Source organism: Apteryx rowi, unplaced genomic scaffold, assembly GCF_003343035.1.
Source record: "Apteryx rowi isolate R43461 unplaced genomic scaffold, aptRow1 scaffold_65, whole genome shotgun sequence".
Classification (NCBI taxonomy): domain Eukaryota; kingdom Metazoa; phylum Chordata; class Aves; order Apterygiformes; family Apterygidae; genus Apteryx; species Apteryx rowi.
Window position 1 is genome coordinate 2,681,960 of NW_020450927.1, and position 15,319 is coordinate 2,697,278.

At 52.3% G+C, this 15,319-nt stretch overlaps 2 protein-coding genes across 2 annotated transcripts; one reads left to right on the forward strand and one right to left on the reverse strand.

The window, feature by feature from the left end:
• The first annotated feature begins 65 nt into the window (after positions 1-65).
• Positions 66-15,008, forward strand: ADCY10 (adenylate cyclase 10). The gene is made up of 12 exons (XM_026084661.1): positions 66-174; positions 8,110-8,299; positions 8,784-8,836; positions 9,710-9,863; positions 9,999-10,191; positions 10,774-10,860; positions 11,262-11,545; positions 11,953-12,089; positions 12,633-12,758; positions 13,113-13,367; positions 14,082-14,426; positions 14,957-15,008. The coding sequence occupies exons 1-11, from the start codon at positions 165-167 to the stop codon at positions 14,315-14,317; spliced, it is 1,725 nt and encodes a 574-aa protein (XP_025940446.1). The 5' UTR covers positions 66-164; the 3' UTR covers positions 14,318-14,426; positions 14,957-15,008.
• LRRC52 (leucine rich repeat containing 52) lies at positions 1,576-6,899 on the reverse strand. The gene is made up of 2 exons (XM_026084625.1): positions 6,272-6,899; positions 1,576-2,668 (listed from the first exon to the last, which is right to left on the reverse strand). The coding sequence occupies exons 1-2, from the start codon at positions 6,894-6,896 to the stop codon at positions 2,412-2,414; spliced, it is 882 nt and encodes a 293-aa protein (XP_025940410.1). The 5' UTR covers positions 6,897-6,899; the 3' UTR covers positions 1,576-2,411.
• Positions 15,009-15,319: the final 311 nt, after the last annotated feature.

The following is a 15,319-nucleotide window of genomic DNA, read 5'->3' on the forward strand; positions in this document are numbered from 1 at the left end:
GGGGCCGCTGCCGGGGCTGCCGGGGCTGCGTCCGTAGCGGTCTCCCAGACCATCGGCTTGCAAAATATAACAATTATAAATATGTTATAATTTGTTCCTTTTCTAATTGCAGCCATACCCTTCAGGCTGATGCCGATTTTAAGTTCTTTTGTGAACAGTTTGGCATGTGCGCTGGTGAGGATCTGTGGTTTTGTGCATCCTCTTTGCTGAAGTCGTTGAATTTATACATTCGTTTTTAAGCTATGAGGCACCAGCTGGCCAGGCAGGGATACTCGTACGCCATTTCAGACTGCTGCATAGTACCGAATACTGTTTGATTATATTGTACTGAACTTCATGGACTAATCTGTAAAATTTTTAGCGATGAATCTGATACTGATTCATGCGATTCTGCAAAGAATTTTGTGATGCTAGTATCTTCAAGGACTTCACCAGGTTTACTCATGGGGGGGGGCGTTATTACAGTTACCTGAGTAGATAGTTTTCTATCACAGTCTTTACAGACCTCTCCAGTATGTGTATACACACACAAACCTATGTATATCTTCAATTAGACTGCACTTCTGTGTCCCCTCTTGCCTATTTGGGGCATATGGATTATACCAAAGATCACTGTATGGTAATTTCACTTTTGAGTCACAGTCTACAGACAGGTCACAGTTTAATGGTTATAAGATAGCATGTTTACTGTGCTTAATGAAATTTTCTCGTGCTTTTCCCTTTTATTTCATCAGATCCAGCTGGTATCAGACAAAGAAGCCAGCGTTTCGCATGTGGAGTTGCTGTACATTTTCATGCAAACAGATACCTYCCTTGGCAATTAGCAGTGTTAGGAAAATGAAGGATCTTATTTACATCTCCCTTTATTCTGGTCTGTTTATGCAACCCTGGGGCTTTTGTATCAAAACACAAGTCTTTTCCAAGAATACTTTGATAATGTGTAGGCAATATATTTTACATTAAAAGATTCCAGCTTTAGTGATATGTGATACAAAACTTAAAATTCRGGAGGATTTTCTAGTTCTGTAAGGGACAAAGGTGTGCAAAATGTTCATAAACCAGTGGAGGTGTARTGGGGTCCCACTGCAGGAGGACAGATGGCATCTTTCACTGTTGTCAGTGTAAGAAAGGAAGAAAGCAGGACACAGTGGGATGCCAGGTTCCTAAAAGTCCTAAGTGAGCAAAACACTTCGGCCTGTGCCAATCCAGTGTGTTTGCGGCCTGCTCAGAGCAGGCCGGAGGGTCATACCCTTCAGGAGCAAACCTACCTGCTGATGCCAGTTGTGGCATATGAAGGATCTGGGTGCTCATCTGCTCGGGGCAGGGTAGGTGTGGGCATGCACCCCTCACCGGCCTGCAAGGGGCTTGTGGGGCTTTCAGGCAAATCACAGAAGTGCCTGCTAAAGGAATTAGGCACCTCCAGAATTTTAGTGACTGGTCAAAATCCTCATTTAGGCAATTAAATCCATTTTTGGATCCAGCTGAAGGGCTCTTCTGAAGGGCATTTTTTTCAACAGTTACAAAAATGCCTGATTTTTTCCCCATAAGATTCAGTCTCTCCATTTGACTGTGACATGTGGATGCTTCCTCTTTGAAGTTTCTCTGGGGAGAAAATTTGTTTCTTTCTTACTGAGCTCCCTAGTTCTAGGGGTGGGGGCCACACCCAAGCTTTTCAGAAACTGAAAGCTTAAACTTAGACTCCTGTGTTCACATTAAGGCTTGGAAACAGGTGACCTGATTTCCAGTAGGCTTTGGCACCCGCTACTGCTCACCAACTGCACAAAGGGCTCCTGCAGCCTGGGGCTTCTGGTGATGGGAGCATCTGCTTTAGAGTCTAGATCTAAATATAGGATCCTGACCTTACAACCCTGTTTTTAATCTCTTTGCTCGTATACCTGCCTTTCCACAGCAGAAGATTCTCAGATTCTCTGGGGCACCAGTGAGCCATCTGGTCTGGTCCCAGTAAGCTCTGCTGGGCTTTCTGGCCAAAAGACCTTGGTAAAGGTAAACTCCCTGGCGACAGCACAGTTTTGGGACCTTTCCTGTGTTATGGAACATAACGCTTCAGGCTTGTTCCTATGACATAACAGGTCCCATGCTGACCCTGCTTTTCTGTGGGTGTCATACGGTAGAGGAGGAGTGTTAATGCTGCTGGTTGGCAGGTAGGCACTGTCCACAATTCTAGTGGCCACAGAATATTTTGTCAATGATGTCCTGCGTCCCTGTGGAAGAATAAATGTGGAGGTAGCAGAGTGGGCAAAACTGGAACATGGGGACTTTGTTCTCTTGCAGTTTTATTTTGGTTCACAAAAATCACATCTGGAGTGGGACACATAATATGCAAAAATGGACAGGAAGTGCCTGCTTTCAGGTCCCAGGACTGGCATTCAGAAGGATTTCTAGGGCCAATTCTAAGTGATTGTGTCTTCCTCTTCCTCTTCATCATCCTCCCCCTTTGCAGTGTGGACTTCATATATCACTGCACAGATGCCAGCCAGCCAGGCTGCCACAGTGCCAGCCGAGAATATACAGAAGCCAATGAGACACAGAAAGATGTAGTCCTGCTTGTGCAATTGGGTCAGGCAGTTGAACTGGAGCTGTGCCTGCACTGCAGGCATTTTCAAGCCACGTAGACCTTCTGGCATGTAGCAGGTGATGTTCTCGGCATCTGCAAAGGGAAAAGAAGAAGCAAGACTAACTTCTCTGTGCCTTGAGCAACAGTGGATAGGAGTCCTGCTAGAAAAACAGTGGAGGAGTTTCCTAAAGACTTTGAAAAATTTCTCCACACTTCACACTGCTTTCCCTCAACAGCCTAGATAAAAATACACAGTCCGTCACTTGCCAAACCACAACCACCAGGTTGCCAGAATGATCAGAATGATTTCTGTGTTATTGTCTCAACAGGAAGATATTGCCAGTTGGATTATACCACTGTGGCAAGCTGCTGTACCTGCACTGTTGAGTTCTGCTAATTGAGTGTTTTCATTTTAATAAAAAAGCACTTGTGATTTTTTTTTTAATCTTAAACACCTTCTGACATGACATAGGCTAAACTGAAAGAGGTCATTTTATGCTGGAGTAATGAGGCCTGCATCCAGAGAGCCAAGTTGGAAAACTAGGGTTGTTTGCAATTAGGCGTCGCCTACCTTGCTGTATTAAAGAAAAAGAGGAAACTCATCAATGATTCACTTCCACTGAAATAATGACTATGTCCTGCCATATTGTAATATATGCTGTGAGAAAACAGATGCTGACTTTTCCCTCTGGAGCTAGTGAGGGCTGGGTGTGGTAGAAGGCACTGTCTCCTTTTGGTGTTTGTAGAAGCACAGTGTGGCTTCAGCCACAGCTGTCTCCTTCCCCTGGAGTTTTTGAAATCAGTGCAACAGAGACAGTTCCTGTGACAGAGACATGTCAGTCACTGCTTGAGATGCTGGATGGGTGGTCCTTAGGGAAAGGGAGTAGGAGAGAGGAACAAGCAACAGGGGATTTATATTATATTGTATTATATTATATTATATTATACATTAGCAAGTTGACACAGCTGCAGTGACTGTTCATGCTGATATCCCTCATTGTCTGGAGTGTAACTGGAGAGCTTGTTCTCTCTTTCTCAAAACCATCTAGCCTTGGGAACTTCCTGTCAGCATCTAGGCTGCACACAGCTCCAACGGAGCAAAAACCACTGGCGCAAAGGTGTTCTGTGAAGCTGCAGTAGCTTTTTAAAGGCCAGGATGGGGATCTGCTTGCAGCAGTTTTCAGTGCTCCTGATTGCCTCTCAGTTACATCTGTCCCATCGTCCCTCTGCGCTAGAGCTGTCAGCTCCTGGAACAACCCTCATTTTAGGGCCACCTAGTCCTGACAAGCAGGGAGCTGCCTTTCCCTGCCTGGATGCAGATAGGCATATGTGATGCAGGGTTCCCAGCTTGGATACGCTTACCTGCAGCATTAAAGTTTAACACAGTTCTCACACCAGTTCCAGGAAATACAACACCTCCTGCTGCCTCACCCGCAGCACCTTGCCGGGATGTAGCAAAGCCTGACAGAGGAGGAAACTGGAGCTGCCTCCCCTGGCTACTGCTGACTCTTTCCGCTCTTTCTCCCTTGCTCTGATACACGCAAGCAGGCAGAGGGGACATTTCTTCCCAGTCCTAGCACAGTCTGTTCCATCTCCTCCCGGCCTCATCAGAAAGGTTTGAATAGGTGTCTTGATCTCTTTGGCTTTCCCATCCTTCATAGTATTGTGCAGGGACCCATACTAATACCTCCAGTCCTTGCTGCCACTTGCTTTTCTACTCATATCCTTCCAAACTGCCTGCAATGAGCCTTACTCTCCTGTTCAGGGCTTCCATGTGTTATCTCCAAACTACCTGGTGACTGCTCTGGATAGTCCTTCTTTACACTGTTCYATAACTGCCTGTAATCTGTATGAGGAAAATGAGTAACTTTACTGTCTACGGGGTGTTTACTACATCTAGATACACAAGACATCCCTAATTCTGTTCTCTCCTAACACCAGCTTCATTTGCCCTTCCTCTTTCTTTCCTATGTTTTTTTTGTGCCCCTTTCTTATTGATGGACAGATTTTCTCAAACAATTTTTCTTTTGTAGCTCTCCCTCAGTATTGTATTGTGAATTACTGAGGATCAAGCTTTTTTCACTAGTACAGTGATGTGTTCCTTTTCAATTTGGAAAATCAAATACAAATTTCACAACTGCAGAACAAAGTTTTACCCTTGGGACCAGTGTTCTTCTGGAAAAGGGAACTGGTGATTACCTCGCCTTATGAATACTCGATGTCTATGGTCCAGTTGTAGAATCTCTCAATAAGATGGAAAACAGCTGGATTTTGGCAACTCAGATGATGTAAGGAAAGAAGGCCCTGCCTTCAGGAAATGGCTTTTATTCAGGAGTAAGTGCTGCTCTGCTGCGGAAGTCAGGGGAACTCAAGCAAAAGCTCATCTGCAATGCATGTACATTTATTATTTTGGATAATTTAAAATAAAACTGAGCCAATTTGCTGGGGGATGCTGGAGGAAGAGTGGGAACATATGAAGCCCGTCAATCATAAGGATACAGAGACACTTTTCTGACCGCAGCCTTAACTTGCATTCTGTTTCACCCTGTCAATCACATTTCACCTGGGACCCAAACCAGAACCCCCATGGGAACAGCAAAAGTCTTTTGCTGAGTTCAGAGCATTTGGATCACGGCCTGATCCTGAGAACCAGTCAAATATACCTGCTTTGACAGCTAGAAGCACTGTGATAGCTGGAGATTATAGGAATTGTAATTTTGATTTGCTCTAGCACAACAGCTGCCATACTCTTAAGGAAAAATGCATTGTGTACACTCTTCACATACGGAAATGGGTCAGCAGGAAACGGTGTGATCATAGCCCCACTGAAGTCGGCAGCAAAACTCTTGCTGACTTCCACAGTACCAGACTTTTTCCTGGAGATCCTGTCCAGTGAGAGCTGAGAGCAGAAGAGGGCTGACTGGGTTTCAGCCCAGCTTTGTTTTTAGCACTGAGCAGAACTGCTGTAGAGGTTGTGCAAATGAGATCTGCCTTCCCGCAGTGTTGTGCGGGAACGGAGTAGCAGGAGGTGTTTGAGGTGAAGGGGGCACTGGCAGAAATTGTGGAGAGCTCAGGGCTGGAGAGGCTGAGCAAAGCAGGTTAGAATAGAGGCAGGAGAAGTGCTTCATGCATTTCCGTGGAGAGAGGGTTTTTTAACAGACTGTTACGGACGCAGTGATACTGCAGCAGCAACAAAAGATATGATCTACAGAGCAGATGAATAAAAGGCAGGAAAATCAGAGCAGTAGCTTTCTTTGCAGATCTCCCCAGAGCCTCCTCGGGCTCCTCGCTCTTGGCACTGCAGGCATAAGGTGCTTGTGATTCGCAGGCACAGTGATACCTCCTGAGGCTGGGGCAGGCATTTTATAGAAGTAGCAATATCCTAGCTACTGGTTACACTTCCTGATGCTTCCCTTACWGTCCTGAGGGTGTGAGCAAGTATGATTCTCTGTGGGATGGAGTGCATGTAACCCAGCTGCTCTGATCTGATCTGTGTTTAGTGGTAAAACCAGAAGATTGGACCTGCAGTTGACATGCAGTGGCACAACCCCATGAGCTGAAAGGAGCTTGTGCTGACTGACATCACCTTTCCAGTCCTTAATGTGCCAAAGTTTTGGGACAGAGAACAGAATGCCCTCTCTGTTCCACCCAGATCTGCAGGAGCAGGGAGAGGGGTCCTGCTTACACAGTCCTCACCTGGAAAATGAACGTTGCTCTTTGTCATCCAGGCAGTGAAGTCCAAGAAGGAACAGTTGCAGTGCCAAAGGTTGTCACTGAGCCCCAGAAACCTCAGGTTGGGCAGGTCACGGACAGTGCTGGTGTCCAGGAATAGTAAGCCAGTCCGGCTCACGTCCAGATACCTCAGCCAGGTGTTGTTGGCAAAGGCATCCTTCTCAATCTCCACAAGGTTGGGATTGTCTGACATCTTCAGCACCACCAGGCTGATGAGCTGTGAGAAGGTGCTGAAGGTGACCTGTGTGAGGTTGTTGAAGCTGAGGTCCAGGTAGACGAGCTTGGCCACACCAATGAAAGTGAAATCCAGGTCGTCCCCCAAGAAATTCTCCCGGCAGTCCAGATAGACCAGGTCAGCGAGGAAGCTCAGTTCCACTGCAGGCAGGTATGAGATCTTGTTTGTTGCCAGAATCAGCTGCCTGGTATCCAGTGGGATGGTCACAGGGAACTCCTGCAACTGTTGCCCTGTGCAGTTCACTTCCAGGTACTGACAGCTGCACCTGCTTGGGCAGTTGATATTCTCTGATGCCAGCCCCATCCCCAAAAGAAACATGAGGCTCAGGGGCTGGGGTCCACCTGAAGGGGACATGATCTAACACCTTCCACAGTGCGCAGCCCTTTAGGGCGCCCAAACAGACAGGCACGGAGGAGCTGCAAAGAAGGGGCCCTAGGGAAGTTATTTTATCATTTCAGTCATGCCGACGAGATGTCCAGCGGCAAGGCTGTTGGGAAGCGCTTTGTCTCTGTGGCTCGCCTGGCTCCTTGGCTGTCTGCCTGGCTGGAAGCTGAGCCAGGTTTCACCCACTTTCTAGATCTGCAAGTGCAGAGCAGTGGCTAGAGCATCTCTATGTCACGCTCATTGCCAGTTGACACCTCTGTGATGTCAGCAGCCTGCAAAAGCCACCTAGTTTCGGGGACACTGAGGTGACCTGCCTTGTTGAGCCTGTGCTGCTTTTGTCTTGAGTGAAAGTGCATGCCTGTAGGTCTATGAAGCAGTTGTGCACTGGATGAGGACACCAAATGTGTGCAGGGCAGGTGTGAACAAATGCAATCTCTGTCACAAATAGTGTCAAAAGCCAAGATGTGGTCATTTGCACTGAATAAGCAAGCGGGCTCTGTACAACGCTATGCAGTGTATATTAGCTTTGTCTCCTTTTGTGAGAAGAAGACTAAAGAGGCTCTTCCAGAGACATTTTTATGCAGGAAAATTCTTCAAAGCTGCCTCTACTCTGTCTACTGATTTGCCATGTAGTTCCTTTGCCTGATCATCCTTTCTTTGGGAAGATCTGCCTTGACTTTCTGGCTTTGAGCTCTTTGTGACAGAGGGCTAGTGTTTGCTCTGTGCCAGGGCAGTGCTTAGCACAATGAGCCAATCTGTTGATGGCCTTTAAAATCCATGGGGATGTAGGTGTAAAGCAACATTTGGAGTGGTTAAGTGGGGAGTATACACAGGTACGACGTGTCTGTCTGAGGAGTGGGGGGCTGGGCTGGGTCTCTGCAACCAGAGCAGTGTGCCAAAGGAAGAGGCAGAGTGGCAGGGAGCAAACGCCCTGTTGCCCATGTCTGCTGGGCTCGGACAAGGGTTTGGCCTGCGGCCTGTCAGGAATGGCAGAGGCAGAGCGAGTCCCGCTGTGGTGCGGGGGAACAGGCTCACAGCCTTGCTGTTCCTTTGGGTTGTGCTCCCAACAGTCCAAAGGGCTTGCCTGTGCTGGAGGTGGTGCAGCCGTTGGCCTTGAAGGGTGGAGTGGGTTGGTCTCATAGGTACGTGAACGTGTGCTCTCTCTCTTCTCTCTCTGTGGCAGTCATTGGCCAGAAGGTGAATTTGGCAGCCCGGCTGATGGAGTACTACCCCGGGCTAGTGTCCTGTGACGCAGCAACCTACGCCGCCTCTAGGCTGCCCCGTTCCTACTTCAAGGAGCTGCCGGAGGTGAAGATGAAGGGGGTTGTCGATCCTGGCACTGTCTATCAGTACCTGGGGATCTCGGAGAAGCCGTGAGTGTCCTCTTTGAGTAGGCTGGTTGGGGGCACGGTGGTACTCGGGGTCCAGTCTTGGTCGGCAAAGAGTAGTTGTGCAGGAAGAGACCAAGCTGGCCCCTGCCCGGACCTCCCATCCCTGGGGCTGAGAAGATGGAAAGCCAGAGCATGGGTAGGCTTTTGGCCTGCCTGCCCAGGTGCCTCCTACTGTTAGGGCACTAGGAATGATGCCGTAGGGCTGGAGAAGGCTCGTCGGTGTCTGTAGGCACAAGGGCCTTGCAGCCCCTGTCCAAATGGCTTCCATCTTCCCAGTGTTTTTTTTGGTGTTTGTCCCCTCTGCTGGGTCAGCGTGAACTCTGGCRGTGGGAGTGTGGGCAGGATAGCATCCCGCTCGAAAGAAGAGTGGGTACCCCAGAGCGCATCCTCAGCTCCACGCGTGACTCTACGTCCTCCAGCTTCTGCCTACTTAATTGACTTTTGTTTTTTCTCTTCCCCCTGCTAGCATGTTTGGCATGGATGTTACGAAGGAGAGGTCCGAGTATTCCCCCTTGCTYGGTAGGTGGAGAACGCCTTGGTCTCCTGAATGGCAATTTCTTGCCCTTGGTACCTGTTAGTACCACTCTGGGAATGGAGAAGCTTTTGCGAGGGATGGTGTTGCCTGCAGTGGCCATAAGGGTTTGGTGCATACCTTGGCTCCTAGCCGGTTCCTTTCTTTGGGGTTGGGCCACAGCTAGAGGTGGGAAGCAGGATGAGGCTCCGGGTGCTTGCTGCCGTGCTCCATGGCTAGCACGGGGGGACCTTCCAAGCGTGCAGTTGCTCACAGCCTGAGGGCTAAGCTGATGCCTGTATTTGGGCTCAGGAAGGAGATTTCCCTCTTTCCGACTGACAGAGATTATTTGGCAGTGTGTTCTCTACCTGGTAGTCCTCCGAGTTTGTTTCTTGGCAGCACCRGGGTATGTGAGGAGTGCCTGCTGCTGTGGAAACCACAGGGCCCACTGGCTGCCTTTAATGTCTCCTGCTGTTGTCAGCTGTTTGGGGGCTGAAGCTGCTACCTTAGCTCCAGGGCACTGGGAAGCGTGTTGTGGCTCCTGGTGCACGGAGGAGACGTCTGAGTCTCCTTGGGACATGGGTGCCTGCAGTGACTCYGATTGTCCCTTCCAGTGTTGCGCTGGGTAACTGTGGGGAGTTGTGGGAGGAGGTCTGAACCTCTTTGCCTGTGGGTGAGGGGACAGGGAAGGAAAGAGGACACGGGAGCTGTGCTGTGAGAGGTGCAAAAGTGGAGCTGTGTGGATGGGCAGGAGCCCTGGGTATAGGCAGGCTTGTAGATGCGGCGGAGGGAAGGCGCCATGGCGGCGAGAGGGAAGGGTGTCGACGGTTCTTTGCTTTTCAGCTGGCTGCAACAGCTTGCTTTCTTGTTTGCCTTCACAGGTCGGGAGAAGGAGATTGCCCTCTTTGAAARTTCCTTGAAAGCCTATGTGGATAGGAAAGAAAGCCACATCATGGCATTTGAGGGCGTTATAGGCTCTGGAAAGAGCCATTTACTTACTGAACTTGCCTATTTAGGCCAGGCTGCTGGGCACAGGTGAGTGTTGTTGACCGGAACCTGTGGATCACTTCCTCCTGCCCACCCCCTGAAGCTCCAAGAGCTTTGTCTTAGAAGTCTGTGGCTGTTTGGGTCGCTCTCTGAATCTCAGTCGCTTTTGCTTTTGCATGGCAGGGCAGTGGCTGTGGAGCTGACRGAGCTAAACCTGAAGCAGGTCCACTCTGCTGTCCGTATGGTGCTGGCCATGGCCCTGGGCCTCCAGGCCTGTAAATCGTGCAGTGCCAGACAGCTCGTCCTGCAGGAGAAGCTCCGAGGGCTGGTGGAAGAGAGCAGCTACTGCCTCCTCAATGCCCCTTTCCTGGTTAAGGTGAGAGTGAGAGCCCTCTCTGGCCGTGGCGAAGGCCTGCTTGTGAGCCGTCCTGTGGCTGTGGTCATGTGGCCGCTCTGATGGGGAGYGGGCTTAGCTCYCTGGTTGGAAGAGCAGCGGGATACCACAGAGGCTTCTGTTTGTGGGCCCGGCGGGGGGGCTCCCTGTCCGGGGTGAGTTCAGGTGCCAGGCTGCTGCAGGCAGTTCCTGGTGTCTTGCTCAGCGGCCTGGAAGGGGCATTGCAGAGAGGCTTTGAGATGGAGCTGACGACCTGGTGCTGAGCTCGCCGCTGCGTGAGCGGTCTGCTCCGTCCCAAGATTCCCCTTGCGAGGGAAGAAGCTCTTCCCCCTGCCCCAAACGCCTCCCCCCCACCAACGGCTCTGCCAGAGACCCTCGGCAGAGGAGCTCTGTTYTAGGCTCAAGGTGACGTCCGCGCTGTGTCTCCTCTCCATTGTGTGGGGGAGAGGGAAGATGCTGAGGGCAGCAGAGGCGTTTTGCTCAGTTGGACTTGCGTGGTGGGTAGCTGTGCTGAAACGCCCTGAGAGGCTGTTTCTCTGTGACTGACTGTGCTTTTCTGGCCAGTTTCCGCTGTCGGAGAAGGTGTCCAAGATGAGTGGCGCCCAAAGGACAATGGAATTGGAGTCGTTTTTTAAGAAAGTGCTACAGAAGGTGAGCAATTCTCTCCATCCTGGGTCAGAGAAGGAAAGCAAGCCGGCAGGCYGAGGGTTCTGCAGGAGAGTGGTGGGAGCTGGCGGGAGGACGATGTCCCGGAGTCATTGCCCTTCCGAGGCTAAACTGCCCGTGCCACAGCCCCTGATAACTGTCCTCCTGTAAAGTTGGAGGGCRCGTGCTCAGGAGGASRAAGGGTGTCTTTGTGTACCCCCTTGCCCRAGAGACCTTAAAGTCTCAGAGAACTGGAGAGTCAGGGAGATTCTGAATGCATAAGTAGCTGGGGAGAGGAGAGAGACTTCAGAGCGTTCTCTGTCTGGAGAGAGGCCGGCCAAAGTTCCTCCTGTGGAAGATGCTTGCGAATCGCTCGGAATCCACCCCGAGCAACCTGTTTGTTTCAGACCGTTGAAGAAGGAGTTGTCCTATTTGTCATCGACAACGCGCACTACATCGACTCTACCTCCTGGGCTGTTATGTTGCACGTGCTCAGAGATGTCCCGATCTTTCTGGTCATGGGCTTTGCTCCTGGTCACTGCAGAAGACAGAGGCTTTGCAAAGCTGCAGCAGACATCACGAAGCTGCAGCAAGTGACCTATGTTCCTCTGGAAGAGCTGAAACCTTCAGCTGTTGTGCAGAAAGCCTGCCAGGACCTGGGAGTTGTCAGCGTGGCCCGGGACCTAGAGACGTAAGCGCCAGGCAGGGCCTCYGAGCTCTTCGCGAGGGGTCGAAYCTCTGCAGAGGGCGGCAGGGAACGAACGCCCAGGAAAGGAAGGGCGCGGCTTCTTGAAGCACCGCTGCGTCTAGGCAGCGTCAGAGCTGGGCTTCTCGTGAAGCGCGACGCTGGCGGTTGTGAGCTGAGAGCGGGCAGCTGCCTGGACACAGAGCATAGGAGGTGTCAGCCCTCCTGCATTGCGCTGGAAGGCAGGAAGGCAGTGGTGCTGGGCCCTGGCGTGGCTGAGGTGTGGGAAGGTGTTTGTCTCCGTGGCGGGGCTGCGGGGGTGATTCGCTGGGGCCGAGGATCGAGGGCTGGTCTGAAGTGTGTCCCGCCTTACTTTGCCTGTGTCAGTGAGTGCTGGATCTGCTCCTTTGCAGGTTCCTGATGCAAAGAAGCTATGGCATCCCCTATTACTGTGAGGAACTGCTGAGCTACCTTAATCGCCACGGCATGCTCTTGTTCCACCTGCTGCGGAAGGATGAAAAAACGGAGGCCAAGTGGGAGAACCTCTTCAGTAAGCACCTTTGTGGCTGACTGCCTCGTTGCCGTGGTCTGCCTTCCCCAGCGCATTCTTGCCCTGGGGTTCCCCTGTGAATCTGGCACAGTCAGATGTTGCAGCAGTGCAGAGCTTGGTCTGGATCAGGCGYGGGTTCCTCCATGCCTTGCTGCTGGGATAGGCCAAGCACAGGCTGGGGAGTTTGGGCGGCTTTGAGAGGACCAGCAATGCTGAGGTGGCAGAAAATTACAAGCAAGGAGAAGAGACACTCCCTGGCTAAGCTAAGCCTTGGTATGGTTTGGAACGAGTCTGAACTGGGGCGGTTATTCTAGACCAGTGTTGAGAGTCGCGTGGCTGCAGTGTTCCTGGTCCGCAGCCACACGGCTGGATTTATGCTGCTGCTGACCGCAGGTCCCAGCTGCTGTAAGACCTGCTGGGGGGTGAATGCTAAAGGGTGGAAGATGGAGGGAGGGAAGATTAGTCATGTTTGCAAACAGGAAGTCACGGCTCAAATTGTCTCCCTTTGATAATCGCTTTATCCTGCTCTCTTGCTCCGCTCAGCTTCTGTGATGGAGGCTTCCCCTGTCGCAGCATCCTGGAGCTCCAGCGCAGGGAAGGACCGCAGGGTGTGCACCATCAGACCTGACGTGAACCTGCAGAACACCGTGCTCCCCCCCAGCCTGAAAGGTGAGGGGCCGAGCCCCGCTGTGGCAGCTGGTGGCTTGCCTGGGCTTCTTCCTTGGGGCATTGGCTAGAGAGAGGCTGGGCGTCCGTGTGCTGTAGAGTTGCCCCTGTCAGCTCTGGGGCTCTGCTGGGAAGTGGGCTCTGTTCCTGTTGGATCTTCCCGTTTCTAGGGGTGCTGGGTGGGAGGCTGTGAATGAGCATCCCTGCCCTCTAGCCGTGACCTTGCAGAGTGAAAGGGGTTTGYTCCCTAGGAAGCAAGGCTAAAATCTACCATCTTGTGTGTTGAAGCTAATGCAGCCTCTCCAGGCTTGGCCTTGGGAGAGGGCAAGAGAGAGACCTGTGGCTTGTTTTTGACAGGGATTGTGCTGGCTGAGCTGGACAGCATGAAGCCCTCGGAGCGGATGGTTTTGAAGTGTGCCGCCATCATCGGGCCGATGTTTACCACCAAGCTGCTATTCCACATCCTTCTCAGGTGGACCAGGACCAAGATGAACGAGGCGTTGAATGTCCTGGTGAGAGGCCACATCTTAAAGTGGCTGAATGCTGAAAAGGTGGCAGAAGACAGCAGTGTTCCCACCAAGGGGCCTGCCACCCCTCTGGAGGAAGAGTGCGGTAAGTGGTGATGACACGACCCCAGGAGCATTGTAGGTTCCTGCTGCTCCCAGCTGTGTGCCTGGTGGGGCTCTCCAGGGCATGCTGCACTGCCCCCACGGCAGTGTGGAATGCTCAGGGCCCCCTGGCAGTTGGGGATGTGTTGTTAAAAGCTCGGACAAGTAAATCTCAGGGGGGGAGTCTGTGCCCCAGACTTTGTGCTGGAGGGAAACACTCCAATGAGCTGCTCTGAGTCCCTCCGCTACCCTGCCTCGAAGCGCTGCTCAATGCATGTGCAGGGGAAGGAAGGGGTAGAAAATGCCTGACGTCCCTGCCCAGCCTCCTGCAGTGTCCAGAGGAGGGGTTTTGTGCATGGATGTTTGTTCCCCGCTAGCGCAGGGGGGAGCGTAGGAGGCTGGGACCGCCTTGCAGAGCGGGAAGGAGGAGCTGGCTGTGGCTTGCTTCTGCTGCCGGCAGCATTGCCAACTCCTTGCTGGAGTGCGGCTGAACACTGTCCATTGGAAGGGAGAGCACAGCAGTAGCCTGTTGCGTGGGCCATGCTTGTCTCAGCAAGACAAACTGGGCCCTTTTGCTCTGGTGCTGCGAGGCTCTGAGTGCAGGAGCACTGGTTTCCTGCTGAGGATCCACGCCAAGGCCTGTCCTTCATCCACTGGCTGTGGTGGCCCTGAGCTCTGGCCCCAGCTCTGGCTGATGGGAAGCCCCGTTGCCTTTCAGATGCCCAGAAGCAGGCCTTGGGCGAGACCGAGAAGACGGCGAGGCTGCAGTCCGGTGTCCTGGCCTTCTGCGCCCCACTGCTGCGGGAGGCTGCCTATGAGCTGTGGTCCAAGGCACAGAGGGTGGCCATGCACTGCAAGTGTGCAGCCTTTCTGGAGAGGCAAGCACACAAGTGCCAGTGCTGCGGTGGAGGGGACTTTGTGGCCTTCCACCGCTTTGCCGTCAGCAGCACCTAGGAGGGACATAACTGTGACAACTATGCCAGCGAATGCTACTCGCCCAGCTGGCAGGCCTCCCTGGTGAAAAACAAGGAGGCAAAGAGGGATGAGCTCCCTGCTGCTACGGGTATGCTGTCTGCCGTGCTCTGGAGCCTGGGCCCTCCCCACTGTGGTTGCACGATTAATGGAAGTGCACCTCTGTCTCAAGCCCTGTCTGCAGAAGCGTCTCACTGAAGCCCAGGGATGCTTGCAGTGCAGTGCAGGTGCTGTCATAAGACTAGCTTAGTCCTCCACTGAGCACAGCTGCACAACCAGAGACATGCTGTGGACACAGTGTAGAGCCYCTGTCCCCTTGAGTGCCCTCCTGCGTTTCCCTGGACTTGCCAGGGAGCAGCCCATCTGCTTGCAGTGACAAGAGCCTCGGGGTGCACCCGCAGCCCAGCAGGGTGAGGTGCATTTCCTGGTGGGTCTGCTACGCTTGCCCAAAACATAACAGCCCTGCAGTGAAGGGAGATCTCGGGGGAAGGGGCCAGGAAGAGAGCTGCCGTCAGTGCCTTGACTCTCCTCTCCTCTCCTCCTCTTACTGATACAGCATGCAAGATGCAGCTCTTCCCCCTTGTGAGGTGAGGAGGTGTTTAACTYGTGCTTTATTTCCAGGTACTGCAAAAGCTCTGCAGAAGGAGAAGAGCTTCTTGGAGGAGACTTTTTGGTGAGAAGACGAGGTTTTGATTATTTTTGGAAGTTGGCGGGCTCAGGGTCTCCAGAGGGGGCAAGTGGAGTTCCCAGTTTTGCCTGCTGGCTGTGACGCTAGCTTAGGAAAGAGCCGGCCTGTTGGGTGGGAGCTGGGATGCGATGGCCCTGGAGGTGAGCATCCCTGAGGAAGCCAGTGGGACCGCAGTGATGATGGCCACGCCACGTTAGGGTGGAGCACTGCCGGCCTTCTAGCTGTAAAAGAGCAATGTTGCGAGCTGGACAGGGGCAAAGCAGCCACTGGGAGCAGGGTGGCTTGTGGAAGGTGAC